The sequence below is a fragment of the Fringilla coelebs genome (genome assembly GCF_963513975.1).
Source record: "Fringilla coelebs genome assembly, chromosome: 9".
Taxonomy (NCBI): domain Eukaryota; kingdom Metazoa; phylum Chordata; class Aves; order Passeriformes; family Fringillidae; genus Fringilla; species Fringilla coelebs.
This window is the reverse complement of record NC_140067.1, coordinates 29,746,209-29,773,148: the sequence shown is the minus strand read 5'-3', so window position 1 is coordinate 29,773,148 and position 26,940 is coordinate 29,746,209. Positions and strand designations below refer to the sequence as shown.

At 55.9% G+C, this 26,940-nt stretch overlaps 1 protein-coding gene across 1 annotated transcript in view; it reads left to right on the top strand.

Moving 5' to 3' along the window:
- Positions 1–12,552: 12,552 nt before the first annotated feature.
- CACNA1E (calcium voltage-gated channel subunit alpha1 E) overlaps positions 12,553–26,940 on the top strand; it is a 99,648-nt gene continuing 85,260 nt past the window's right edge. The window contains exons 1-3 of the mRNA XM_084210998.1: positions 12,553–12,853; positions 20,922–21,017; positions 21,411–21,550. Coding sequence (XP_084067124.1) covers positions 12,554–12,853; positions 20,922–21,017; positions 21,411–21,550 — 536 coding nt within the window. The 5' untranslated portion in view covers position 12,553. The remainder of the gene's footprint in view (positions 12,854–20,921; positions 21,018–21,410; positions 21,551–26,940) is intronic.

Here is a 26,940-nt window from a genome sequence, read left to right as displayed (position 1 = left end):
ATTCCATTAAGTTAATTAAGAGCATTTTTCTGTTAAGATGGATTTCTGTTAAGGCTGATTGTTCTTAAGTTTATTCAGAAATAAAGCAGGCTTAGAAGTGGTTCCAGGGAGCTCCTCAGGTGGTTCCCAGGAGATGCCTCCACTCAGGACCTGCTGCCTTGTGTTTTGCCACTGCATCCTGGCAGCCCCTGCTTCCCTCCCTGGAATCTCAGCTGCAGGTGTTGGGAAGCTTTGTTAGCACCTCAGACTGTGGTCTGTGCTTTCCAGGAACCAGCCTTTGGAAGGAGCTTCCCCCTTGGCCTGGGGAAGCTCAGAAACACAGAATTATTGTGGGGCAAAGAGCCTCAGGCAGGGTCACCCAGAGCAGGCTCCACAGCCCTCCAGGTTTCTCCCAGCAGAACATCCAGGTGGGTTTTGAGTGTCTCCAAACATGGAGAGTCCACAGCTTCTCTGGGCAGCTTGTCCCAAATGTTTAGCTGCCCTCACACTGAAAAAGTTATTCCTCTGTGAATTTGTTTTATGGCAGTTTGTGCCTGTTGCCTGAAGTTCACCCTCTGGGTGCTGCAGAGAGGGGCTCTGCCTCTTCACCCCCTGTCAGGTGCTCTGTGCATGGATCAGATCCTCTGTGAGCAGCCCCACCTCTCCCAGCTCCTCCTGTCCTTCTGTCACCTGGGCTGGAGCTGCTCCAGTAGCCCATGTCCCCTGTCCTGTGGGGCACGGTGTTGGGAAGGGTGAAAGTTTGGCAGGAAAGTCTCACAGATATGTGTGCTTGGCAGAAAGATTTTTGAATGTAGAATATGAAGAAGGAATAGAGTTGGAAGCAAGTTTTGATACAGAAGAAAAGAATTGCTGAGCCAGTCTTACTGGGTAACCAAGGAGGCAAAGGGTGTGTTAGTTAGAAGGGGATTTTATGACTTAGAGCAAAGGATAAACCCACCCCAAACAAGAAGATGTTTTTACCAAGCAGGAAGATGGCACAGGCAAACAAGTCAGCAAATGTGGCAAGTAGAAAAAAGGTCTCAGAATTTTCCACTGCAAGAAAACTGAAAAACAACTTCTGGCTTAAACTGTAATGTACTGACTGTTAGTGATTGGAGAGCAGTAACATGAATATGGTAATGAGAGCAGTTATGATGGGCTATAGACAATAGTCAAGGCATAGATTGGTTCTACTGTATGAAGATGCTCAGCAAAGAAAAGTCTATAATGCATTGTAACCAAACCAAAGGGTCTCCAGGCCTGCCTGCAGCTGGAGCTGACAGCTGTGGGCACAGCTCTGTCACCCACCACCCTGGGCTGCTGTAAGGTCTTGGATGGAACAAACTGCATTTTGGAGAGCTGCCTGGAGTCCAGCACCCCTCATTCAGGCTCTTACAGCACAGCACTCTGGATCTGTCACCAGGGCTAAATGCAGGGGACAAGCCACCTCCTCAGCCCCCTGGCTTTGCCTGACACACCCCAGGGGCTGCTGGCCCATTTTTTCCAAGAGCACAGTGCTGGTGGCCACCAGGTCCCTTGGGACCTGTCCTTGGCACTGGTGAGGGCACACCCTGAGTGCTGTGTCCAGCTCTGGCCCCTCACTTTGGGAAGGGTGTTGAGATGTTTGAGCACGTCCAGAGGAGGCTGGAGAGGGGCTGGGAACACAAACCCTGTGAGGAACCTCTGAGGGAGCTGGGGGTGCCCAGCCTGGAGAAAAGGAGACTCAGGGGTGCCCTCATCACTCTGCACAGCTCCTGAAAGGTGCCTGTGCTCAGCTGGGCTGGGCTCTGTCTGCAGCAGCACTGACACAGCCAGAGCACACAGCCTGAGCTGCACCAAGGGAAATACAGGTTGGATATTAGGAAGAATCTTTTCACAGCAAGGGTGATAAAGTTCTGGAATGTTCTGCCCAGGGAGGTGGTGGAGTCCCCATCCCTGGGGGTGTTTAACAAAGCCTGGATGTGGCACTGGGTGCCAGGGTTTAGTTGAGGTGTTGGGGCTGGGCTGGACTCGATGATCTTGGAGGTCTCTTCCAACCCAGTGATTCTGTGAATTCTGTGGGGCTCTCCCTGCCCAGCCCCTTCCCAGCCAGCACAGACAGGTTTGTTCTCCCCCAAGCGCAGGGTTTGGTGTTTCCAGCTCTGTGCTGCTCCTTTGCTGTTTCTCCAGGCTGCTGAAGTCCCTCTGGATGGCAGCACAGCCCTCTGCTTCAGCACTGCCTGCTTTTCAGCATCTCCCTGCACTGGCAGAGCGTGATTCGCTGCAGCACCCAAACTTCTGATATTTCCTGCTCGTTTGCATCCTCATCCTTTCCCTCCCCTGGGGTAATTCAGCCTCTTCCCCTCTCCCAGGCATTCCCCAGCTGTCCCTGTGTGATTCTGATGGGAGGCTGGCTGCTGTTTGTGACAGAGGCGTTTTCCAGCCTCCTCAGTTTGTAGGGTTGATGTTATTTACTACTCTCAATTTCTTCAGTGCAGTACCTGCCTTGCCCCTCCCACCCTGTTTGTATTTCAGGGATAACAGTGCCATGGGTTAATTCAGGGACCTCAGCAGGTATCTAGTTTGATCAATCACTTATTTTTCATTTACCTCACCATTTTCCATTTTCAAATACAGAGGATGGTTCACTGGGCACTCCCAAAGTGGCATTTTCTCAGCTGAGGGTGGAGAGGCCCTGGCACAGGCTGCTCAGAGAGGTTGTGGGTGTCCCATCCCTGCAAGTGTCCAAAGCCAGGCTGGGTGGGGCTGGGAGCAGCATGGTCTGGTGGAAAGGCTTGGAATGAGATGATCTTTAAGGTTCCTTGCAACACAAACCATTCCATGATGGTGTAAGCCTTCAGGAAGGTCCTTGGAGTTGTACTAAAGCAGCTTTCAAATGTTCTGGAGCTTACCCCAGCCGTGGGGAAGGAGGTCAGTGGGACATTGTCCTTCCCACAACCCAGCTGAAATCCCAGCTGGTGTGGTCCCATCTTCCCTGGGTGATGCCAACCAGCTTGTTTGGCAAGCTCAGAAATCCCCACCATGCTGTGATGGAACCTGCCTCCTCTCCACGAGCTCTGCTACAAATCCCAACCCCTTCATCTGTCCCCACAGGAGCCTCACAGGGGTTGCTTTTCCCCCCACCCCTCCACAACTCATAGACAGCACCTGATGTGCTGTAACTTCATTTCCTGTTGTATTTTCGGGGTGCCCCGTGGCAGGAAGGAATGAGGGATCTGAGTCCATGTTCTCAGAAGGCTAATTTAGTATGATTGATATGATATGATATGATATGATATGATATGATATGATATGATATGATATGATATATGATTGAGGTATGATATGATATGATATGATTGAGATATGATATGATATGATATGATATGATTGAGGTATGATATGATTGAGATATGATATGATATGATTGAGGTATGATATGATTGAGATATGATATATGATTGAGGTATGATATGATATGATTGAGATATGATATGATACGATATGATATGATTGAGGTATGATATGATTGAGATATGATATGATAGATATATGATATGATATGATATGATATGATGCTATACTAAACTGTACTAAAGAATACAGCAAGGATACAGACAGAATGCTGAAAAGATAATAATGAAAACTCGTGACTCTCTCCAGAGTCCCGACACAGCTTGGCACCAACTGGCCAATGAGTCAAAATAATTCACACCAGAAATCAATGAAACAATCTCCAAACACATTCCAAAGCAGCAAAACACAGGAGAAGCAAATAAGGTAATTATTGCTTTCCTTTTTCTCTGAGGCTTCTCATCTTCCCAGGAGCAGAATCCTGGGCGAAGTGATTTTTCAGGAAACACGAATGTGACACTTTGCCTTGCATTTTCCCGGGTGGAATTAAAGCCTAAAAGTTCCTCAATGAGCTTTTTGCCCATTAAGGAATCCTGGGAGCCATGCTCAGCCTTGGCTGCTGAGCGTGTTTGCCTTCAGGGAGGCTGCTGAGCTGCCTGCCTGTCACTGCAGCAAGGGGGAAGCTTTTTCACACCTCCCAGCACTGAGGAGCTCTCAGGGAGAGGTTTTGCTCCTTGGCCTTTTCTCTTTCGCAGGTTTGGGAGAGGGAAGCAGCATCTCCTTCCTGGCTGGGTGCCAGGGATGGGGCTTCTCTGGCTGTCTTGAGCATCAGCTGCTCAGTGCAAGTTCAGACCTGCTGGGAAAAAAAAAAAAATTTTCAACAGCTCTGTCTTCTCCTGGCTCTTGTCCTGACAACGTGGTTTTGTCAAAGCCACCCCTGTTTGCTAGCAGGGCTGCTTTGGAGAAAGCTGAGCCTGTGAGTTTGGAGCATTGGTGGAGTTCTGGTCCAGCTTTCTTTTTATTGCAGGGGGTATTTGCAGCCCAAAGGCAGGAAGGAGGCTCCTGTGCCATCCCACCCCCTGGCAGGGGGAGTTCTGCTGTGTTTATCCAGCTTGAGAGATCAGAAAAAGCACTGGGTGCTCCTCAGGCATGGACCTGCCCCTTGGAGGGGTGAAGAGGAGAAGGAGGAGGGGATGAGGGAGAAGAAAATCTCCTGCTGGCTTTGGCTGTGCTGGGGTGGGGTGGTCATGAAGATGCTGGGGGATTTCTTTTGCTCTGGGTAGTGCAGCAGTTGAAAAAAGTGCTTTTAGAAATCCCTCTCCAACCTTTTGACAGGCTAGAAATAAGTTTTCTGCTGTTGGCCGTCCATGGATGGCTCTGGGGATGTATTTTCTGAGCTTGTTCCCTCACACATGTAAAGTTTGGCAGCTTGGTGTCTGGCTTTTGGTGACAAGAAGGGGAATGTCCCCCTGGGTCTGTGCTCCAGCCCTTCCTCCCCTCTTTGCTCTTCCTTTCTCTGTGCTGCTCTCTCGGGGTCTCAGCTGCTCACAGTGACCCCCAGATGTGTCACAAAGTCTCTTTTCCCAGCCCAGCACTGAAGAAGGAGTCAGAGCTCTTCAGTTCTCGGTCTCAAGGTTGTTCATTGTTCCTTATCTATAAAATTCTTTCTCCTGTCCAGCTGAGTCTGTTCAGCAGGACAGACAGAGGCACTCTGCCTGCCCCTGGGGCACTGTTATCTCTTTATACTAAAAACTACGTGTACAATATTTACAATCACTTCCCAATGCCCATCACCTGTGTTAGACAGTGAGCTTCTACTCTAAACCAATCCAAAAGTGCCACCATCACAGCAGAAGGTGGAGGCCAAGAAGAAGAAGGAGAAAGGCTGGCCATGCCCAGATTCCTCCATCTTGCCCCCTGAACCCCCACTCTAAAAACCCCAAAAATCTATTTTTCACCCTGTGATAAATTCACCATCATTCTACTTAAACTGTCGTGGCTTGTAATCCTTCATATAAAGGTTGGTAATTGTTTTTTCCAAGGGCTAAATCAAAGGCACAGGGGTCTTGGGCTGTGTGCCAAGGTCTCTGAGCCCCCTGGGCAGGGGCTGGAGCCCTCCAGGGCAGCCAGAGGGATTTCCTGGGCTCCCACACTGCTCAGTCCCAATATTTTGGGCAGGGCCATTCTGACATACCCCTGTTTTTTCCCCACTGGATCTTCCCAAGTGGACCTCTCTGGAAGAGCCTTGCCCAAAGCTGGACCTGTGTGAGATGGAGGAGGGAGGGGAGCTGTGATCTCACCTCCTGCCTGCGTGAGCCGGGGATGCTCCACAGCTCTTGGCCGAGGGGATGGCTTGTGGGGAGGGATTTGGGGGCTGGAAGCAGGCATGGAAATTCTCTTTAATGTGGTGGCAAAGAGGGGAGGGTGGCCAGCTGTTCCCTGAGAGGGGGGATTGCTGCATGCCTGCCCAGAGCAGCCAGGATGTGACTGCAAATGCTAATTACAGCCCGGACTGGCAAAGCTAAATAAATCAGCAGGGCACTCCAGGCAATTTATTAATGGCTGATTATTCCAGGGCCCTTCAGTTGAGCCACAAAGCCTCCAGGGCTAAGGCAGGGTTAGCTCTGCATTGCCAGGAGCTCTCAGAGTGGGGTGTTTGGGGAGGAAAGGGGGGAGCAGGCTGGGGGAAGCATGCCTGCAGTGCTGTCCCTTTTCTCAGCAGTTTTGGGGTGGTGGGGTCTCACCTGCCTCTGTTTGAGGGCATCAGCAACACCCCTGAGCTTGTTTGGGTACTGCCAGGCACCCACACAGGCGGCTCTGGGTTTGGGTTGGGTGTTTTTGGGGGGTACAAAGCGCTGAGCAGCCTCTGGGGCTGGGCTGGGGCAGGCACTGAGCTCTGCAGGGACAGGGTGAGCCCCAAAATCAGCTCCTGGGGGCGTGTGGGGCTGGGTGCACATCCCCATGAGTGCCCAGCACTGCAGGCTCCTTTGCTGTCCTTCAGTCCTCTGCCAGCCTGCCATTCACTAAAAGGTCTGGGTGAAGATGGGGAGTTGGGCTAAATGGCCTTTAAAGGTCCCTCCCACCCCACTCCATGCTGTGATCTCACCTTTGGGTTGCTAAATCCACCTCTAATTCAAGATGCAGCAGTGTTCTGCTCTATCAGTGGCTGTGATGCATGAGCTGCCCTGCTCCCACAGCTGTGCAGTGTGGGGCCACATTTCCCTTAAATGAGTTTAATCTTCGTTTATCAGATGTGTTTTAAGAGAAATTTAATTTGTCAACATAATGTAACGCTTTTTTCAGCTCCTAACTGCAAAGTTTTTGAGATGTTTGGGGGTTTTTTTTAGTTTAACAAAATGCAAAACTAGGCTGATTAAACTTTAAAATTTACGTGTTAAACCCACTAAAAATATAAAGGAAAATAATTCATAATGGCATCAGAGACACCATTAATGTGTGTCCCCTCTGCTCACACAGAAAATGTCACCACAGATCTCTGGGATGCAGGAGAGGAGGGAAGGGATGATAATTCCACTTCCAGCCCCACACACCCAGGCTCTGTCTCACAGCTGCTGGAGTGGCTGCTGCAGCCCAGGGCAGTGCAGAATTCACAGCCTGGTGGGACATTTGCTGGTTCTGCCTCCTCTCCCAGCCCTCTGACCCCTCAGTGGATAAATCCCAGAGAATTCCAGCTCTGGGCTGGTGTCCTGGTGGCTGGGAGGTTGTTGGAGACAAGTGGGAGCAGGTGGCAGAGAGGAGCCACTTTCCCTGCTCTGGTGAGAGCTCTGAGGTGCTGCAGAGCCTCTGCAGGGCTCTGCTGGCACAAGAAATGCCACCAGGGCTGTCCTGGCTGTGCCACAGCTGCCAACATCTGCCCAGGCAGAGGCTGGAGTGCCCCAGGCCAGGGATTCTGTGCCCCTGCTGCTGCAGAGGTGCTGGGCTCAGCAGGACTTTTCATCCTCATCCTCCTTCTAATCCAGCAGGTAATGAAACTGTTCCTGGAAAAAACCTTGCATGGTTATAAACACACTTCTGAGTCACAGCTACTCAGTCCCAATTTGAAATTTGGCCAGAGCAGTCTGGAGAGATGGTTCTCATTTGATATTTTTTTTTTTTTAATTTTAAATTTATTTTTTTTTTCCTCTCAGCATAGTCATATTTAAAAAATAAATCAGGATGCCAAAAGGCACTTTCTAAGATGAGTGCAGTCCTGGGAATATCAGTCATGGACGGGGAGCCTGTCCTCCCTCTCCAGACTCTTTATTAGAATTATAGAATGGTCTAGGTTTTTTGTTTGGGTTTTTTTGGTGTTTTTCTTTCTTTTTTTTTTTTTTGTTTTGCTGGGAGTTTTGTTGGGGTTTTTTTGTTTGTTTTTTGCTTTTGCTGTTTTTTGTCTTTTGGTGTTTTTTTTTGTTTTGTTGTTGTTTGTTTTGGTGGGTTTGGTTTTTTAATTGTTTTGTTCTGGTTTTTGTTGGTTATGCGTTGGGGGTTTTTTTGTTGTTGTTTTTTGTTTTGGTGGTTTGGGGATTTTTTTTGTTTTCTTTTTGTTTCGGCTTTTTTTGGTTGTTTTCCTGGTGCCTGTACCCAGCGATGCACAGACAGGAGATTCCGGGGCGCTCCGGCGGCCGCACGAAGGGATGCGGGAACTGCTCGGGGCGGGTTCGCATCCCACCTGAGAGCATCCCTGGGGAAGGACCCGAGCCTGGGGTGGCCGGGCAGGGGACAGCTGCCACTAGATGGCAATGCCGGAGCGGCAGCGGCTCCAGGGAGGGGAATGTGACACTGGGGATCCCGGCAGGGACAGCCCGGTGTCCCCGCAGCGCCCGGCCCTGCTGGGGCGGCGGGGAGAGCGAGGAGGGACTGGAGGGGCAGGGTTGGTGTGAGAAACACGGATCTGTGGGATGGTTTAGGTTGGGAAGGGCTTTAAACTCATCGAGTCCAACCCTTAATGAGGGGTGCAGGACTCCAGGCAGCTCTCCAAAATGCAGTTTGTTCCGCCCAAGACCTTACAGCAGCCCAGGGTGGTGGGTGACAGAGCTGTGCCCACAGCTGTCAGCTCCAGCTGCAGGCAGGCCTGGAGACCCTTTGGTTTGGTTACAATGCATTATACACTTTTCTTTGCTGAGCATCTTCATACAGTAGAACCAATCTATGCCTTGACTATTGTCTATAGCCCATCATAACTGCTCTCATTACCATATTCATGTCACTGCTCTCCAATCACTAACAGTCAGTACATCACAGTTTAAGCCAGAAGTTGTTTTTCAGTTTTCTTGCAGTAGAAATTTCTGAGACCTTTTTTCTACTTGCCACATTTGCTGACTTGTTTGCCTGTGCCATCTTTCTGCTTGGTAAAAACATCTTCTTGTTTGGGGTGGGTTTATCCTTTGCTCTAAGCCATAAAATCCTCTTCTAACTAACACACCCTTTGCCTCCTTGGTTATCCAGTGAGACTGGCTCAGCAATTCTTATCTTCTGTATCAAAACTTCCTTCCAACTCTATTCCTTCTTTCAGATTTTATATTCAAAAATCTTTCTGCTAAGCACACATATCTGTGAGACTTTCCTGTCAAACTTTCACACTTCCCAACACATTAACCCAGCGCTGCCGAGGCCACCACTCAGCCCTGTCCCCAAGTGCCACATGTGAACGTCTTTCAAACCCTTCTGGGGCTGGTGACTCCAGCACTTCCCTGGGCTGCCTTTTCCAGGGCTAGACAACGCTTTTGGACAAGGCACCTTCCCTAAAATCCAGCCTGAACATCCCCTGGTGTGACTGGAAGCTGTTTCCTCTTGTCCTGTCACTTGTTGCCTGACAGAAGAGACCCACCTTGCTGCAGCCTTCTTTCAGGAGCAATAAGGTATCCCCTGGGCCTCCTTTTCTCCTGGCTGAGTCCCCCCTCAGCTCCCTCAGCTGCTCCTCCTCAGAGCTTGCTGGAGTGTTAGCCTGTCTGTGTAAAGCTGAGCTCATCCTGAGCGCCTTCCTGTCCTGGCACCTGCTGTTCCTCGTCTCCTTGCATTTCCTGCCCTGACAAAAAACCCAAACAGCCCCACGGAGCTGGCTCTGAATCCCTGGGCCATGTGGAATCATGTGGGCATCAGCCACACTTCTCCCTGACTCACAAATCCCAGCGTGCTGGGTGAGGGTCAAGACGAGGATGGCAATAAACATCCTGGGAAACAGAGCCTGCATCTCTTGGCATAGCCAGAGACTTTTTTTTTTTTTATTTCCTTTTGGCTCTCAATCTTCTCTTAAGGAGCTGCTTTCTCATAAATATCCCATCCCTTAGCACTGTCTGAGCAGGAGAGAGGCTCCCAGCGGGGTCATCCTGGGTTCTGTTCTGCAGCAGTGAGTGTGGAGCAGAGGTGAGAGCCAGCCCTGGGTTCAGGGGACAGCCCAGAGCCCCAGCAGAAGTGTCCAGGTAAGGGCTGCATCCCTGCTTTTAGGGAAGGGAGGAGGAAGGCTGCCTTCCTCCCCCTCAGCCCTTGCTCTGAGCCAGGCAGGGGATGCAGGGGCAGTGCTGGGTGCAGCCCTCCCCATCCTCCTGGGGCTCTGGGTACCCCCCAGAGCCTGAATTTGGGCTGGGGGAGGCCTTGCTGTGCAGGCAGGGATGGGAGGGGGCTGGGGCAGCAGGAGCAGGAGCTCTGCAAGGCCAGGATCTGCTCCTGGCAATGGGCCCAGCCTTGGCTTAACTAACAGCACCTTAAAGGGCTGAAAGGGGGCAAGAGCAGCCTTGGTGGGGGGGAGGAGGAGGAGGGGAGGTGGAGGAAGAGGTGGGGTGAGCCACAAATGATAATTGATTCGTTTAGGGCAGTGCCTTGCCTGGGCTGGATGGAAGGGACTGTAATTAGCTGGGAGCTGCTGCGGCCACCTCCTTGCCTGATGTCAGTAGAATGCAAAGCCAGGGTCACTCTGGTGACCTGGGAAGTGTTTTGGGAGGGATCTGGGCACCTCTGCTGCGCTCTGTGCTGCAGGGTGGTTGTGAGGTCACCAGGGGCTGGTTGTCAAACCCTCAGATACCCCACTCTGGTTGTGAGGATCACTGGGAGGAGAGAGCTGGGTGTCACGGGGAGCCGGTGGGCTCGGTGCCTGGCTGAGGCTGGGGCAGTGATCCCACAACCCTTTTTGCAAACACTCCTCTGCTCTCCTGCTGAGGAGGAGCTGGTCCTTCCTCTTCCTCACTCAGCCAGCCCAAGGGCTCCTGGCAGTGCACCCAGGAGAGCCTGGCCCAAAAAACAAACCCTGTGCCCTTCAGCCACTGTGCTGCCTGCAGAGAGGGGAACTCCCTGGTCAGGTGGTGCCAGGCTGCACAGAGGGAGAAGCCCTGGCCCAAATGAGTCAATGATTTATGTGATTGGGATTTTGACTGATTGATTAATTTATTTATAACAATTGAGATGCCTCAAGCAGTCCTGGTTGCCCCACAGGCACTGTGCTCGCAGAGCAGGTTGTTGGTGGGGTGGACAAGGGGAGAGCATGCCAGGGGGACCCTGGATGTCTTGTGCTGCTGGTGGAGCCATGGGGGTGGGAAATGCAGGGAGAGGGTGTCACAGGGCCTGGGGAGCTCTGTGGCCTCGGGGTTCAGCAGGAGGGGCGGGGGGCCCTGCGTGTGAACAGCTCTCAGGGGGTGTTGTGGGCCATGCCCTGCTGCGCCAAGAGGACTCGAGGACGTCCCCGGGGGTCTGGGGGTCCCCTGTGTGTGCCAGGAGGGCAGGGTGGGTGGGCAGGCAGCCCCCACACCGGGGCACAGCCCAGCACAGCCCCAGGGGACCCTGGGTGACCTTGGCACCAGCAGTGTCCCCACTCCCCTGCCCTCGCTGGGGTGCCTGGAGGGGGGAGCAGGGTCACCCCCACCCCCACGGATGCTCCTGCAGGGGCACATCCAGCCGGGCTCGTTTACACCTCCGGGATGAGCCGCTTTTCCCAGCCAACCTCGCGTGTCAAAAGGAGGAAGACACCGAGGTGTGGAGGCTCATCTGTATGCGAGTGAGCAGGAGGGCACTCCCCGGGCACCCGCTGGCGTCAGGCGGCTCCGGCAGCCCCGAAGTGTCCCAGGGATGGGGGAGGATGATGCGTGTGGCCACAGAGAGATGCTCGGTGCGGGCTGAGGTGGGCTGGGCGAGATGCAGAGAGGGCAGCCCCCCCTGCTCCCCAATTTAGCCACTCACCTAGGAGCACCCGTGTGCTGGAAAGCCCTCTGCAGCCAGGGCGGGGGGGGATGTGTGCGCGCTTCTGGCAGGGTGGGGGCTCCCCCATTGCCTTTGTTCCCTTCAGACCCACCCCTCGCCTCTGATTTTCCTTTGCGGCAGCTCCCGTGCTTGCCAAAAGAACGCGCTGGATGGAGCGAGGGAGCGAGCCGGGCGTGCTGCGCGTGTGTGCGCGCCGCTGTGCGCCTGTCTTGCCACTGACTTCATTAAAGCGAGCTGTCCCCGAGCTGCAGAGGCGCGGCAGCCTTTAATTTTTGTGGCCCGGCTCCTACGGGAAGCCCGGCGCCGCCTTGCGCGCTCCTGCCCTGGCAGCGAAGGGCCGGGCATCCCTGCCCACCGCAGGTGCCCGCCCGGCGGCTCGGCCCTCCGCCCCTGCCCGCTGCCCCTGCCATGGGCGGCCGGGCTCCCGCAGGATGCTGAAGATGGAGTCGGGAGGAAGGAGTTGGACACTTGGCTCCAACTAGGCTGGACCACGCTGCAACCTGTTCCCCCGGGCGCGGCTGCTGCGCTGGGTGCTGTTCCGAATTGTGCCTTCTTCCTCTGCCGCGGGGTGGCTGCAGGGACCCGGCTCCCTGCCCTTGCCGAGCTCTCGGCTCGCCTTGCGGCGGGGCTGGCGGCTTCCGAGGGGCTGCTCCGGGCTCTCGGCCGCGGCGGTGGGGAGGATGTGGCTGGGGTTAACCCCTTGCTTCGTGGGGGAAGGTGCTTAGGGACTGAGCGGCTGCGGCCTCCGCTGGGCACGGAGGAGGAGGAGGAGGAGGAGGGCTCGCTGCCCGCCCCGCTGCCCGGGTGGCCGTTCTGGGGGGGCCCGAGGCTCGGCTGCCCCCCGTGCCCAGCCGGTGCCGCCTCTCCTCCACGCGGGTCCCCGCTCCCCCGGAGGGATGGAGGAGAGACGGAGCTGAGCATCACCCGGAGAGGAGGAGGGGGCTGTGGTTGGGACTGCGCCCCGCAACCCCCTCCCTCTTCTTTCCCACCCTCCCCCCCCCCCGCCGCCTCGGTGCTGCTGCTTTGGCTCACCTGTGTGTTTTCTTCCAGGATGGCTCGCTTTGGGGAGGCAGTGGCCGGCAGGCTGGGCTCCGGAGATGGGGGCTCCGACCAGAACCGGAGCCGGCAAGGAGCTCCTGCCCCTGCGGGAGGGAGCCCGGGAGCCTTCAAGCAAACCAAAGCGCAGAGAGCCCGGACTATGGCTCTGTACAACCCCATCCCCGTCCGGCAGAACTGCTTCACCGTCAACAGATCGCTCTTCCTCTTTGGGGAAGAGAACATAGTCAGGAAATACGCCAAGAAGCTCATCGACTGGCCATATCCTTTCTGCAGCCCCCGTGAGCCCCCAGCCGTGCTGCCCGGATTTGCCTCGGGGGCTGCCCAGGACACGCGTGTGCGGCACTATCGGGCAGGTAAGGTGTGCCGAGAGGGGTGCCCCGGCCCCCGGGGATGCTCTCCTCGCCCTGTTGCTGCTCCCCCTCCCGTCCTCGGCTCCTTGCCTGCTCCTGACGGGAGCTGAGCCCTTTCTCCCCCACCCCCGGGTGTCCCCCAGCCTCTCCCGAGGCTTGGATTTCTTCGCTCCCCGTGCTGATAGGGACGGGTGCTCTGATCCCTGCGTGCTTTGGGATGCTCTGTGTGCGTGCCTGGGGAGGTGGGAGGTAGTGGCCTTTTCTCTGTGCCTCGGTGTCTCGCGGAGTTTTGTCTCCCCACCGCACCCTGAGCCGCCTGGGAGCCCCGCGGATCTCCAGTCCCTGCTGGGTGGTGGCTCTGTCCCTCCTGTGCGTGCCCTCTGCGCTGCAGATCGTGCCTGGCAGGGGCACAGCCGTCCTCGCCCTGCAGCCCCCGGCCCCCCATGGTGGCTCTGGGAACTGGCTGCCCCCTCCCTGCGGCAGAGGGAAGGATGTTGGAAGCCTCTGGCTGGGCCCCCGTGGCCTTTTTTTTGGAGAGGCTGGCACGGGGAGCCACGATTTTATCCCAGGAGCAGGGTGGAGGGTGCAGATCTCTTCCACTCCTTCCCCTGCTCCTCCATCCTTTCAAACCTCCCCACGCACCTCTCTCTCCTCCCACCCTCCCTGTGGGTGCCCCTGGGCGCCTTGGCTGCTGCCCAGCCCCACGGCCCTCAGCCCCACAGCAGCCTGGGCTCAGTGCCTGCTGCCCCCTGAGACGCCTCCAGGGCTTTGCCCCCACGGAGGATCTGAGCCTGAAAACTTCAGCGTGGCCAGGCTGTGGCTGTAGGAGCCTCCCCGCGCCGTGTTCTGCAGCAGGGATTCCATGCAGCTCCTGCTGCCGCCGCTTTCTCTCCCTCCAACTTGTTGGTGGAGTTCCTGGCTCCTCTGGTGGGCATGGGAGAGCTTTCCCTGGTGCCAGGCAGCGATGCCTCGGTTTGGTGCAACAGGTAGCTCGGGGGAAAGCCTCTGGTGACAGGCCACCAGCCCTGCAGAGCGTGGCAGGGGAATCGTCCCTTTGCAGCTCCGACACGTCAGGTCAAGCCTCTGCCAGGCAGGAACCGCTCCTGCCTGGGGAGCTGTGACATCTCCAGGCTCGAGGGGGTGACCTGGGTGTGAAGGGCCGGCTTGGAGGGGCCGAATTGCCCAAATCTGCCCCTCCTGGCAGTGCCCAGGGGGCGGGTGGCTGCAGGAGCGCGGGGCCGTGGCGGCTCAGCGCAGAGCCCTGCAGGGCAGCGGCCAGGCCGGCTGCCTGCTTTTCCAGAATATGCCAAATTATTCATGTGCTTTTCCAGCACGGTGTGGGAGGGCTCTCGCCCCTCCAGCTTTTGTTGGGAGCCAGAAGGAGCTGGGGTGCTGCCACTGGCCCGGCACTCCCGGCGTGGGCTGGGGTCCCGTGCCGGCGTGATGTCTCATCTCCAGGCAGCCGCTGTCTCCTAGAGACTGGAGCTCCACCACCACCACCACATGAGCAGAACTCCCCAGCATTATTCTCCCCTGGAATTTGCAATGCATGAGGGAGATGGGCTCATTTTGTGTTTTTTTTTTTTTCCAGAAGTAAGTGACATATTCCCATGTGAGTGCTGGGAACAGGCGAGCTCCAGGCGCGGGAGCTCAGTGTTCCTGCCTATCCCCCGCCCCGCTGCCATCTCTTTCCCAGAAAGACGCATCCACCCTGGGTGTTTCTCTGCACCAGTGGAGTTTTGAGGGCTTGGGAAAGAGCAGGGCCATTTGGTGATGAGTTTGGTGAGGCTGGCCTGGCCAGTGGTTCCCATCCTCGCAGTTGTAGCCTGGCACGGGCAGCCGGTGCCTTTTGGTAGGGCCAGGAAAACCATGTGAGCACCTCAGCTGCCTGGCCTGGAGCCCGTGGCATCGCTCCTGGGCGAGGGAATTTTGGGGAGGAGAGCACTGGATCTTGGCCATGGTCAGCAGGAGCTGCTGGCCCTGGGAGGGCGATGGGCCAGTCCTGGTGCCGTGGGTCAGGGTGGGCACAGCACCGAGGAAAGCCAAAGGGGCTGGAGAGGAGCTCGGGGTGGAGTGGAGGCTCTTCTTCATCCAGCTCTCGTTGACTAGGTAATAGGGCTAAAAATATCTGGTGATTCAGGCCTGGATATCTGCTGGGTAACTGTGTAATTATAACCAGCAGCCTCTGCAGTTTGGCTTCCCAGTGTAAATAGGGATGATGCATGGAGGAGAAGGAGGAGAAATACGAGCAACTGGGATTGGGATGCAGCTCCATGGGAGGCAAGCCTTTGCCGAGTTCCTCGCTGGAAAGCTCACTGGAAACCTCCACTGGAGTTGCTCTTTTAAAGCTGGTCCTGCCCAAACCACGGGGCAGCTGCTGTTTTGGCTCTAGGGAACATCTCCTTCTCTTCTCCTTGGGAAACGCAGCCTTGTCCTCTTGCCTGCTCTCCTCCTGCTGATGGCCAGGCCTTTCACCCTGATTTCATTTGTTTGGCTGCCTGGAAGGCTCCAATTCAGTTAGGATACGAGATGGGCTGCAGCTCATCTATATCTGCTCCCTTCCTCATCCGCTTAATCACATTTGACCTGGATAAGATCCCTCTCCCGCCCCAGGAAGGCCAGATGACATTGTGTGGCTCTGGCTGTGTCCCCAAGGACAGCATCTGGCTGCAGGCTGTCCGCTGCACCTACCCCCAGTGTGGCAGGGGAAAGAGGATGTCCACGTTCCCTGTGCCGAGGGATTTCACCTATCTCATCCCCTTTGGGGGGCTGGACTGGTGTTGGGCTGGCCTGGAGCAGCCTGGAGCGCCCTCAGAGCTCCATCCCAACAATCAGGAGGATTTTGCTCTGTGGGAAGCACACCCCTGAGTGGCTGAGCTGTTTTGCTCACCATGACTGTCCCTGGGACCTGACACTGCGTGGGCAGGGCCCTTCAGGGACCCTGGGAATGTCACACCCCCCTGGCCAAGCACCTCCTGCACCTTGGCTTTTCCCCGGCCAAAATTCCAGCAGGTCTCGCCTTCCCAAGGGAAGAACCTGCGCCACGTCGTGCCATCCTCGGGCAGCTCCGTCCTTGCCCTCCCCAAGAACATTTCCCCCCTCCCCCTGCTCCCAGCCTGTTTTCTGTGCCCTCCATTCATCAGATTTTAGAAGGTTTTTTTTTGGGAGGGGCGAGTAGGTGTAATGGCAGGTCCATCTTTTTGACAGCCGGGGAGAGCGAGGCTGCCTGTCAGATGGTGAATTTAAACAGAGGCAGCTGTTGTCATGGTGATGCCAAGTTGCATCCTGTTGCTGTGGCAACCAAAGTTAAAAAACTGATGTTAAGGCAGGAAAATCACATGATGCGGTCCTTTTTTGTTTAAAAAAAAAAAAAAAAAAAAGGAGGAGGAGAGGAGAGAGATTTGATTTCCAGGGTGAGGTGGGGGAGAAGGAGACGCTTCTCCATGGAGCTGTTTGCACGTGGCAGGCAGGCATCCCACATCCTGCATCCTGCATCCCTACGGGAGGGAGGGAGGGAGGGAGCGGCAGCAGTGTGGGCAGCTCTGCCCCGTTGGACTCCTGGCTGTCACTGCCTTGGGCTTAACCCTTGGTGGAAACCACAGCACCGCCTTTTGGAGCTGTAAAAGCTGGGACTGCAGAGAGGGAGGGGGGTCTCCCGTGTCTCTGCAGTGGGATTGAGGCAGGCTGGGTGCTCCAGGACACAAGCACAGCCCGTGTTCACTCTCCTGAGCCTCTGAGTAGCAGGCACACGGCAGCTGACTCGTGTTCCAAGTGGGAGGATTTGGGGTCTGGGTGTTGCTTTCTGTCAATCCCCCCCAGCAGGGATGGGCTGGGAGCACTGGGTGGCAGGACACAGGGATGCACAGAGCCAGGAGGGGCAACAACCCTGTGGACAGTCTTGTCAGTGGAGGGGAATCCCTTGTGTCCTCAGGGACAAGCCAGGGAGGTACTGTGGGGATGGGGAATCCCAGAGTTGAATTAGGGCCACTCACAGACTTTGCTCTACTTGGCACTTGCAGGTTTTTTCTTGGAAACCAAAAACCTCCCTTGCCCAGAGAGGTTGTGGACTCCCTGGAATTGTGGAAAGTCTGATGGGATGGGGCTCTCAGCAGCCTGGTCTAGTGGAAGGTGTCCCTGTCCGTGTCAGGGGGTTGGAAGCAGATGACCTTCAATGTCCCTTCCAACCCAAACCATTCCATGATTCTGTGAAAACAGCCTTGGAGAGAAGGTGCTCTCTTTCCTGCTGGGGTGTGGAGCTGAGAGGATTGGGGGATCCTAAGGGTGGGTGCTGAAGATGTGGATCTTTGATCCTGTCGTGCCACGTCTGTGTGGGACAGGCAGCAGTGCTGGGACTGGGACCAGCAAGATGAACTCCACAGGTGCAGGAACTTTTTCTCTGAGCAGGGAAAGCCCCTCGGAGCAGCAGGTCCCCAGGGAGGTGTGGGGGGAGGTGGGAAATAGAGACACGACTTTCTGGGACATGTTGGAACCTGGATGACGCAGGCATGGGCAGGGTTTAAGTTGCTCCTGCTCTTTTGGTGGCACTGGAAGGTAGAATTCTCCTCTGGCTCCCCTGCTCCTTCCCCACCTGCCTGCCCAGGAGTGGGATGGAGGGGATCTTTCCATAGCTCCTGTCCTTGCCTGCACACAGGGTGGGTTTTATTTTGCACCCAGCCTCCTGTGGAGATTTGTCAATGTCCCATCAGCACCATCAACCCACAAAGCCAGCACCTTAAACCCCTCCAGGGCTGGAGCTGGGCTCACTCCCTGCCTTACCCAGGTGGGTGCTCTGGGTGGGCTGGTTGGAGCTTCTGGCTGGCGAGGAAGGTGAAGAGGAAGGTCACAGCTGGAAGATCTTCCTGCCAGACCCACCAAGGAGCTCCAGCAGCAGCCTGGGGGGTGCCCCATGGCCTGGGGTCACCGTCCCTGCCTCGAAGGCATCCTGAGGGAAGCGTGGAGCTGCAGGTGTGGCGTGCACAGGGATCAGCCCAGTTGCTAAGGAAACAAGTCAACGGTGCAGGGGAGAGAGCATTGGGTAAAGGAGATAAATCAATAAGAAAACCTATTTTTATCGGCTCCCTAATGATCCTCCAGGAGCAGCCAGACGGAAGAGGAGGAGGAGGAGAAGGCTGGAGGGAGATGGGCTCTCATTACTTGGCCTGGAGGGAGGCGAGGGCTACTCTGCATTTTGGGTGGCTGAGAGGTTTTGTAATTTTTCATCTGGTGTGGGAGAAAACAAAGCACTGGTAGAGGGTTGTCCAGCGGCTTGCTTGGCAGAAGTAAAGATAAAATATGCCTCAGTTCAGCCAGATGTTCCTGCTGTCCCTTGGGAGCTTCTTTTCCTCTTGGAACTCAAAACCTGGCACAGCTGGAGCTGTGGGGGCTGGTTTCCATGGGGCTGATGTCTCACACAGCTCTGGATGTGATGACCCAGGCTCAGCTCCTGCAGAAACTGGGCCAGTGGGGTTTGGGGAGTGACTTTTGGCAGTGATCTCGTGCTGAGGTCAGTGCTTTGGGGAGCAATTGCCCTTTTAGGCTCGGCCATGCTGGACAGGGCTCTGAGCATCCTGGCCTAGTGGGGGGCATCCCTGCCCATGGCAGGTGGGAATGAGACTATCCTGAAGGTCCCTTCCAGCTCAAACCATCCCTTGACTTGCTGATACCTGCTCCCTCACTTGCTGGAGGTGCAGCAGGAGCGTGGTCCTGTGCAGGGGTGGGACAGATGTGCACTGTCCTCGTGCCTTCAACCAGATGTTGTGGCCAGGTGATCCTGAGCCCCCCCAGCCCTTCTGAGCAGGGCTCCCACGCTGCTGCAGTTGGGTTTTTCCCCCTCTGGGAGCAGCGGCTGTGGCAGTGCGGGATGCTGGGGCGGACAGACGGACGCTCCTGCGCCGTTCCCACACTTCTCCTCATCTAGGCAAATGTGCCTGGTGCCTGGGGAGCTGCTGCCCCGCCCCACTAACACGCTGTTTGTCTCTTAAGCCGGTGCTAATTGCTCGCAGACTTTCAGGAAAATGATACAAAAAGATCCCGAACGGGCTGGCGGCGCCGGGCCGAGCGCCGCGGCCGGCTGGAGCGGGGGGCCAGAGGTGGGATGGAGGGAGAGGATTCTGCTGGAGCCGTGCAGGGAAATACTCACTCGTGTGGAGCCTCAGAGGAAAACTTTTGGAGTCTGGCCCCCCTCCCCAGGCACAGGGAGCCGCTCCTGCTCCGTGCCTGGCTGGCTCTGCTGCCTCCCTCTTTGGGTTTGCCTCGAACGCAGCAACCATTAATTTCACTGAGTGGCTTTTTAAACGCCTTGGATGTATCTCTCCTGGCTCTTCTTCCTGCCTGGGTTAAATACATCCCAGCTCCCACGGGCTCTCCCTGGCTGCCTCTCCTGGCCATCTCTCTGGGGATGTTTCTGTGCCCATCCCTGCTCCTGCCTTGCCAGCGTGCAAGGGCTGGGGTCTCTCCATGCTTCCCCTTTTCCCGTGCTCATGGTTGGCACTGAGGCGTCTTCTCTTGCTCGTGGGCTCAGGACCACTGGTGGAAATCATTTCACTGTAGTCAGTGGCCAAAAGATGAGGTTGGAAGAGAAAATCACCCCTTTTCCCAGAGCTGTTGGACACCTCCTTGCCTGAAACATGTCAGCCTGAGGGTGTTGTGTGTGGAGAAGCCTGGTGTGGTGGGTTAGCCAGCTTGGGATGGTGGGAGTGTGGGTGATTCCATCCCAGGTGGGATCACATCCCCTTTGCACAAGGGAAGTGGCAGTCCTCTCTCTGGGTGGCTGCTGGTGGCACTGGTGACAGTAATAGAGCTGTTTTGGCAAGGAGGGAGCAGAATGAGGGGTGTGCTGCCCGCTGCTGTATCGCTCCACATTCAGTTATTGAGGACAGCAGGGCTTTTATTGTGAGGAATTGGGAAAGATGGATGGGAAGCTGGAAAGATATGGTCACCCTGTCATTTGGAAGTGCTTTGTTTTCAGAGCTCGGCCCTGGGCCAGGCAGGAGAGAGCTCCGTGTCCCTGCCTCGATCTCCCATGAATCAAAAGGCAGGAGGAAGCTGAGTTTGGGGGGCTTTCCTGGGCATCAACCTGCCCTTTCCTTCTTCAGCTCCTCAGACACCAGCTCCTGCTGCCACTTCTCAGGGCAGCTCCTGGAGAAGGGCTGTGTAGGACCTAGATGTGGATGTAGGATTTAGGATTGCTCCTATGGGTCCAGCCAGGTCCTTTTGACAAGGTGCTGCTGCCCCTTGGGGTCTTGCTGGGGTGTGGCTGAGCTGGGATGTCTCCACAGGGAGTTTCCACCCTGCCTGGCTGAAGCTCAGACCCGGGTGCCATCAGGTGCCAAGTGCTCTGCAGCTCCCAGGGCCACCTGGGCTCATCCTGCTGCCCACAGGGCGCTTGGCAAGGGCACAAGGTGGATTGATCCTCAGGACTTCCAAGGGATGCTCCATGCTCCTCATGCTGTGCAGGTGCTGCATCCCATGGGGGTGTTTTAGGACAAGGGCTGCCCATGCCCTGTGACACCTCCCCTTTCTGAGCCCCATCTCCTGCCTGATGGGTGGTGGAAAAGAGCAGGAAAACAGGGACATGCCAGTCCTGGCATGCCAGGGAGAGTGTGCCATGCCAGGGAGAGCCTCCCTGACCCTGCCAAGGACCATGCCAAACCTTCTTCCAGGCAAAGCCCAGCCTGGTTGTCCCTCTTCAAACCCTGTGTCCACCTTCTGGGCTCCTTGCATGAGTAGCATCTCTCCCATGGGAGTTTTCATCCCAACAAAGACGTCTCATGAGCTTGGGGAGGAGGTGATGAGGCCTGGCAGGTCTGCAGGGAGGAAGGTCCTGGGGGGCTCTCATCCCTCTCATTTCCAAACAACACCGAGGTGAGCTCCCCCCTCCTGCCCTGGGGAATGTTCTTGTGGGGAAAGCAGCACCAGTGGCTGAGCAGGTGAAGCCAAGGGAGTGCTGGAGGGGTGGGGGGTGTCACCCAGCTCTCCTCTGCTCCTTAACTCCCCTCCACTCCCTTCGAGTACATGATCCTGGCGACCATCATTGCCAACTGCATCGTGCTGGCCCTGGAGCAGCACCTCCCCGAGGATGACAAGACGCCCATGTCACGGAGATTAGTGAGTACCCCGTGTCCTTCCCTCTCTGCTGGGCTGGGGGCTGAGCCAAGGGCAGCCATGCAGTCCTACCAGGCAATATCTTCTGATTTTGGGGTGGCCAGACAGGAGGTTTCCTCCGGGACTAGCTCCTCCATCCTTCCTGGGGCTGCTGTGGCATATTCCTTCTCCATGGAAAGGGTTCAGGAAGGTTTAAGCCCCTTAAAAAGGGGTAGGGGAGGACTGGGCAACCTGAGCATGTCATAGCCACCCTCTGTTTATTTCTGAGGTTGCTGCTGGCTGAGAAAGGGCTGGGAAAGCTCCCAGCTGGGTCTGGGGGAGGTGGGATGGGACACGAGTCGGGTCAATGTGAAATTGTCTCCCCCTCTCACTGGATCACTGATTTCACTCTGGCAGGAGAAGACAGAGCCCTACTTCATTGGGATTTTCTGCTTCGAGGCTGGGATTAAGATCGTGGCCCTGGGGTTCGTTTTCCACAAGGGCTCGTACCTGCGCAACGGCTGGAACGTCATGGACTTCATCGTGGTCCTCAGCGGGTGAGTGCCTGCTGGGGGCCACTGCTGGGCTGGCCTGGGCTGGGGGGCTCGTCCTGGTGAGGACACCAGCCCCAGGACGTGGGGAGAGCCCCTGGTTTGCCCTTGTCAGTGGTGTTTTGTTGTCCTGATGAGGGAGGGGAGGATGGTTGCCGGTGCTGGAGGGGCTGTGTTGGCTTTGCTGCGAGACGAGGTTCCCTGTAGGGGCAGCAGGGCTGGCTCTGAGGCCACCATGTCTGGCTTTCCTCACTTGGTGGTGGCCTGTCACCCACCTGAACACAAGGCAAGCTGGTGGCATGAGCTGATAAGCAACTGGGTGTGATCTGGGAGGGAGTCTGGTCAAATCCTACATGTGGAGGGGGGAAATCTCTTCCCCTCTCGCCTTCCCAAGCACTGTCCAGGCTTGTCCTGCTGCTGGAGGTTTGGGAATGAGGTCTGGGTAGGGTCACATTCCCAGGTGGTGCTGCTCATCATCCCAGCACGCAGAAGGGGTGCTGGGGGTGGTAGCACACAGAGCTTCACGTGTGCTGCTCGTGTCACTGGTGGTGCCACCTGCCAGGGACATGGCCCAGATTTGAGTCCTGCTTGCCGTGTGCTGGGCTGTCCTGGTGACACAGAAACAGGCAGGGGCATTTGGGCTTGTGTTAGCCAGCACTGGAAGTCAGCTTGAGCAGAAGCCCACCCAGGGTGACCCCCCTGGGCCCCCCTCTGTGTGGTGCCTGGATTGTGGGTGTTTCTTTTTGCCTGCTGATGGAAACACCACACTCAGAGGAGCTGGTTTGATGTGTACAAACAGATGGAGCCGGGGGGTTCTGTGCACTCCATGAGCTTTTCTGGGCACAGAGCAGCTGGGAAACTGAGGCATGGCGACCAGGGGGTCTCTATGGAGCTTCCTGCTGCACAGTCCTGACTCTTGGCTTGCAGACTGGTGGCACCATGGGGGATGTGACACCTGCTTGGGTGTTTGGAGGAGGAGGGTGTGGTGGTGGGTGCTGCTTGCCCGTGGTGGAGAGGTGCAGGGTGGGACTGTGCACCAGAGGAGGCTTGAGGAGAGCATGGCTGGGGACATTTTGACTCCCTTGGTCCAGTGGGGACCTGGATGGCCTTGCTGGGGAGTGGCACCACGTCACCTGGGAGTGGAGGGTGTGCTGGTGGGTGTCTGATGGACAGCAAGCAGGCGGCCTGTGGGAGGTGCAGCCCTTGCACGGGAGGCTGCTGCTCTCCCACATCTGCAGAGTGACTCATGGTTCAGGTTCTGTGGCTCCTGGTGCTCACATCCCTGGGGACAGGCGCTCACACCTCTGGGGACAGCATGGGACACACGTTGGTAGCAACAAGAAGGGCTTTTGGCCTCGCTGGGCTGAGTGTGTAGGAAGCAGCCAGGGGGCTGGGAAATGCCCATCACCTGCATCCTGACCTGGGCATCCTCTGGGGCGTGGGCCAAGGGGCAGCACTGGGCTGGGAGGAGAGCTTCACCAGGGCCCTCTTCCTGCCCTGCCCACGGCTCTGGGCTGGCTGCTGTGCCCCAGCAGGCGCTGAGTCAGCCTTCAGCCATCACTCACTGGCAGAGCCTCTCCAGCTCCCCTCGGTGCTGGGCTGAGCCGGGCCCCGAGCCAGGGAATCAACTGCCCATGAAGGGCTGCCAGCAGCGTGCTGCCCACCCCAACAGGAGGGACTGCCAGTCACGGGGTGCAGCTCTCCAGTGTCTGCTTCCCCACCATTGTACCCCTGGTGGAACCCTGCCCAGGGAATGCCCCTTCACCTGCTGGCTTTGCCCCAGCACTGCCTGCCTCACCGACCTGTTGAGGCAAATTCTGTGATGTGGTGACAGAGGAGGTGACCCATGGATTTTCACCCTGGGCTGGCTTTGGGGTCACTGGGACCAGCTGGTCAGGGGCTCCTTCTCACTGTTCATCTCCTGCCTCTGCCCTTGGTGCTGCCAAAGCTGCTCCTCGGCGCCACGGCTGCGCCTCCCATGCAGGAAACTCTCAGCCTGTTTAATCCGCTGAATTATTGGCAAATTCCTGCAGCAAATAATCCTTGGCTGGCAAATGACTTGCAAACAGCTTGTGGGAGAAGGTTTGCGCTTGGCGGCTCGTTCCGTGTCGCAAGGCGGGCGGGGGATTGCCTCTGCGGCTCAAACTTTCTGCTTGGCGAATGTGAAAGTGTCTGGATGGAGACTGGGGAGATCTGGTGGCCCTGGGGATCTTGTTGTGGCTTCCTGAAAGGTTGTGGCTGTGGTGGAGGGGGTGCTGTGATTGGAAGCGCAGGGTGGTGCTTGCCTCAGGGTGTGATGATGGTGCATCCCAGAGAAAACATCCATGTGAGCAGGACCCATCCCAGCATCCGACCCAGAGGGAGCCAGCGCCACACTCACTGGCCCTCGTCCCTCCAGTTGTGACACAGGTTGTTGCTGCTCCTTTCTGGACTGTTTTTTTGCTCTGTATCTGATGGGAGAGGTCCTCAGTGCAGGTGGAATCATTTTTTGCTGTGTATCTGATGGGAGAGGTCCTCAGTGCAGGCGGAATCGTTTTTTGCTGTGTATCTGATGGGAGAGGTCCTCAGTGCAGGTGGAATCCTTTTTTGCTGTGTATCTGATGGGAGAGGTCCTTGGTGCAGGTGGCATCATGGTCACAGACACCATGCTGGGATTTCTGTGAGCAGTGGGATTTTCTTCCCCTTCTCCCTGCTGGAAATGAGCCTAATGAGGGATTTCTCCCATGAGTGGCCTCCTGGGACCTTGTACAGGAGTGGATGGCACTGACTAGAGTTCAACTGGTGTTTGCTTCTTCTGTCAATAAATCAATTTTTTTTTTTCCATCTCAGTGGAAATCAACACCCACCTAAAACTCCCTGATGCTAAAGCTTCCACTGGGGAACTAATAGTCACATTTGTAAACCTGCTCTCTTTGTAACCTGTAGTTTCCAAATCATCATTGCTGCTTGAAAAAACAGCCTGTTCTCCCCCAGCTAAAAATAATTTTATGTGAAAGTGTGCATAAAATACCTTTACTTGTTCTGAGGCAGAACCAGCGAGGGGAACATCTCCATTTCCCCTGGGGTTTGGGGATGCTCACCTTGTCTCTGTGAGAACCAGAGCCAGCTGGGTGCTGAGGCTGGATTTGGGACCTGCTTGATGCTGTGTGACCTGGACCAAAAGGGAAAATGGCTCAGGAATGGTCAGAAAGGGCAAGGGAAGGTTGGTGACCTCTTAATTGATGGTTCTGAGAAAGTGAGGCTGAAAGAGCTCCAGTTCAGCAGCTGGAGCAGGAGCTCCCTGGATGCCATTGGGAATAGAGCACAAGGACCCTACAGCTGCCTGCTGTGTCCTACACCCTTCCAGATGGAAGAGGAAGGGTTAAACTCCCTCTGCAAATATCCAGGTGGGTGTGTGCTTCACACACTCCGGTGCCTGAGCATTATCAAAGCACCATTGGCTTTTTTTTTTTTAATAGCAGCAATACAATAACACGTGAGAGGTGAAGGGGTGGGGGAACACTGCTCACAATGGGTGAAAAAAATCCAAACGTGAATCAAAAGGCCCTTGTGAAGTTGTTCTGCTCAGGAGCTGGGCAAGCAGCCGCTGTAAAAACTGGATAAAAACTCCAGGGTCACTAAAAGGCAGCTCTGCTGTCAGGGTTTTTGGGAGGGTTTAACAACCCTCTACACCTGGGTGCCTTTTGTGAAGCCCTTGGGCACGGTGGTTTTCATTAAAGGGTTTTGTGGGGTGGAGCGTGGCCAAGGGAAAGCAGCAGTGAAGGATTGCTGGCACTGCCTGCCATGCCCTCAGCAAAGCCTGAGCAGGAAAGCCTGGCTCTCCAAGTCCTGTCCCAAAGCCCAAACAGCAGCTGGGAGCCTGGTGTTTCTCTCTGACCTCCCAGGGAAATCCTGTGTGTGCTTGTGCCCTGATTCCTGCTGTGGCTGGTGGGAAGCAGGATGGAATCATTCCAAGGAAAGTGTTCCCTGCAGAGCTGCAAGGTGAGCCCAGGGATGAGGAGCAGGGCAGCTTGGCTTTTTTGCTGGTTTTGGTGCTGCCTGGATTTTGAGATGACTGTCCTGGGAAGTTCACTTTTCACAGTTCCCCCTGAGCTCCCCCGTGGGAGAGGCAGGGATATTTTGCCCTCAGGTGTTTAGTGCACCTCACACAAGCCCAGGTCTGTGTGTTTGGATGCTCTTTTCAGTCTTGGAGCTCCAGAGATGGAACAAGTGTGGAATCAGAGCACAAGTGCAGCATGCTGACATGGTTATCCTGCTGGAGCTTGGGCCCCTACAAGGAGTGCTGTGCTACAGGGATAAACCAGCAAAGAGACAACCCCAAAAGCCCAGCAATACTTTGATCACTCCAGACAAGACTTTCCTCCCCCTCTTTCCTTCTTTTTATTTCATGAATGTTGGCAGTATCCAACCTGATGCCGGCCCCCTTTCCCAGCTCTTTCCTTTCAGGACAATTAGTAAAATGTTTGGTCTTTGTTTGGATGAATAATTAATTTCCCAGCTCGGTGAATGATTCATGTGCCATATGCCATGGCCCTGGGACCAGCACCTCACACAAAGGGCAGCACAGCTTCCCTGGCTGGGCCAGGGGACAGGCTGGTGAGGAAGGAAAAGGTTTCCTGTTATTGTGGATGGGGGGTGGAGATCCCTGTGATGCCTTGTGCAGGCTGGCCTAGAACAGAGACTAGGCAGAGTTAAAGAATAAAGTAAGGATTTATTAAGGGGCTTCAATGGATCCACCTTGGGCAGCACAACCCAACATGGCCACAAAATGCACAACAGGTCATGAGGTGCTATACTTTTATAAGTTTTGGTCTATTAGCATATTGGAGTTCATTGTCCCATTCCAGCTTTAGCCCCTGCAGTCCCATCCTTGTTTTTCTCTCTCCAGCCCATGCTGTTTGTGCTCTTGGGCTGAGATTTGGATCATTTGTCCCTGGTGCCCAGCTGGAGCAGGAATTGTTTTGTCTCCCTGCTCTGTGCACAGAGCTCACCATCCCCTCATGTGAAGCCCCGACCCACACACTAAAGCAGCACAGAATCTGGAAAACACAAAAGCTCCAACCTGAGGGATCACCTGGGCAGGCAGAGCTGTGGCTCTGGCTTTGGGGGAGCCAGGCACCCCCTCCTCCCAGCACAGGATCCGTCCCGCGTGCCGCTCACGCGATCCCGGCTCCATCCTCCCCACCCCGCTGCTTCCCTGGAGCTGCAGAGTGAGTCAGTCCCTCCCACGTGGCTGCTGGTCCCGGGGGCACTGCCTCCCCTGCCAGGCACCCCTGTGGTCCCCAGGGGCTCCTGCTGCTCCCCGACACCTTGGCAGGACTCCTGCTCTGGGGGATGCCCTCGTTGTCCTGTGGGGCAGAGCCTTCTTGGCACCGTCATGAGCGCTGCTCTGGGAG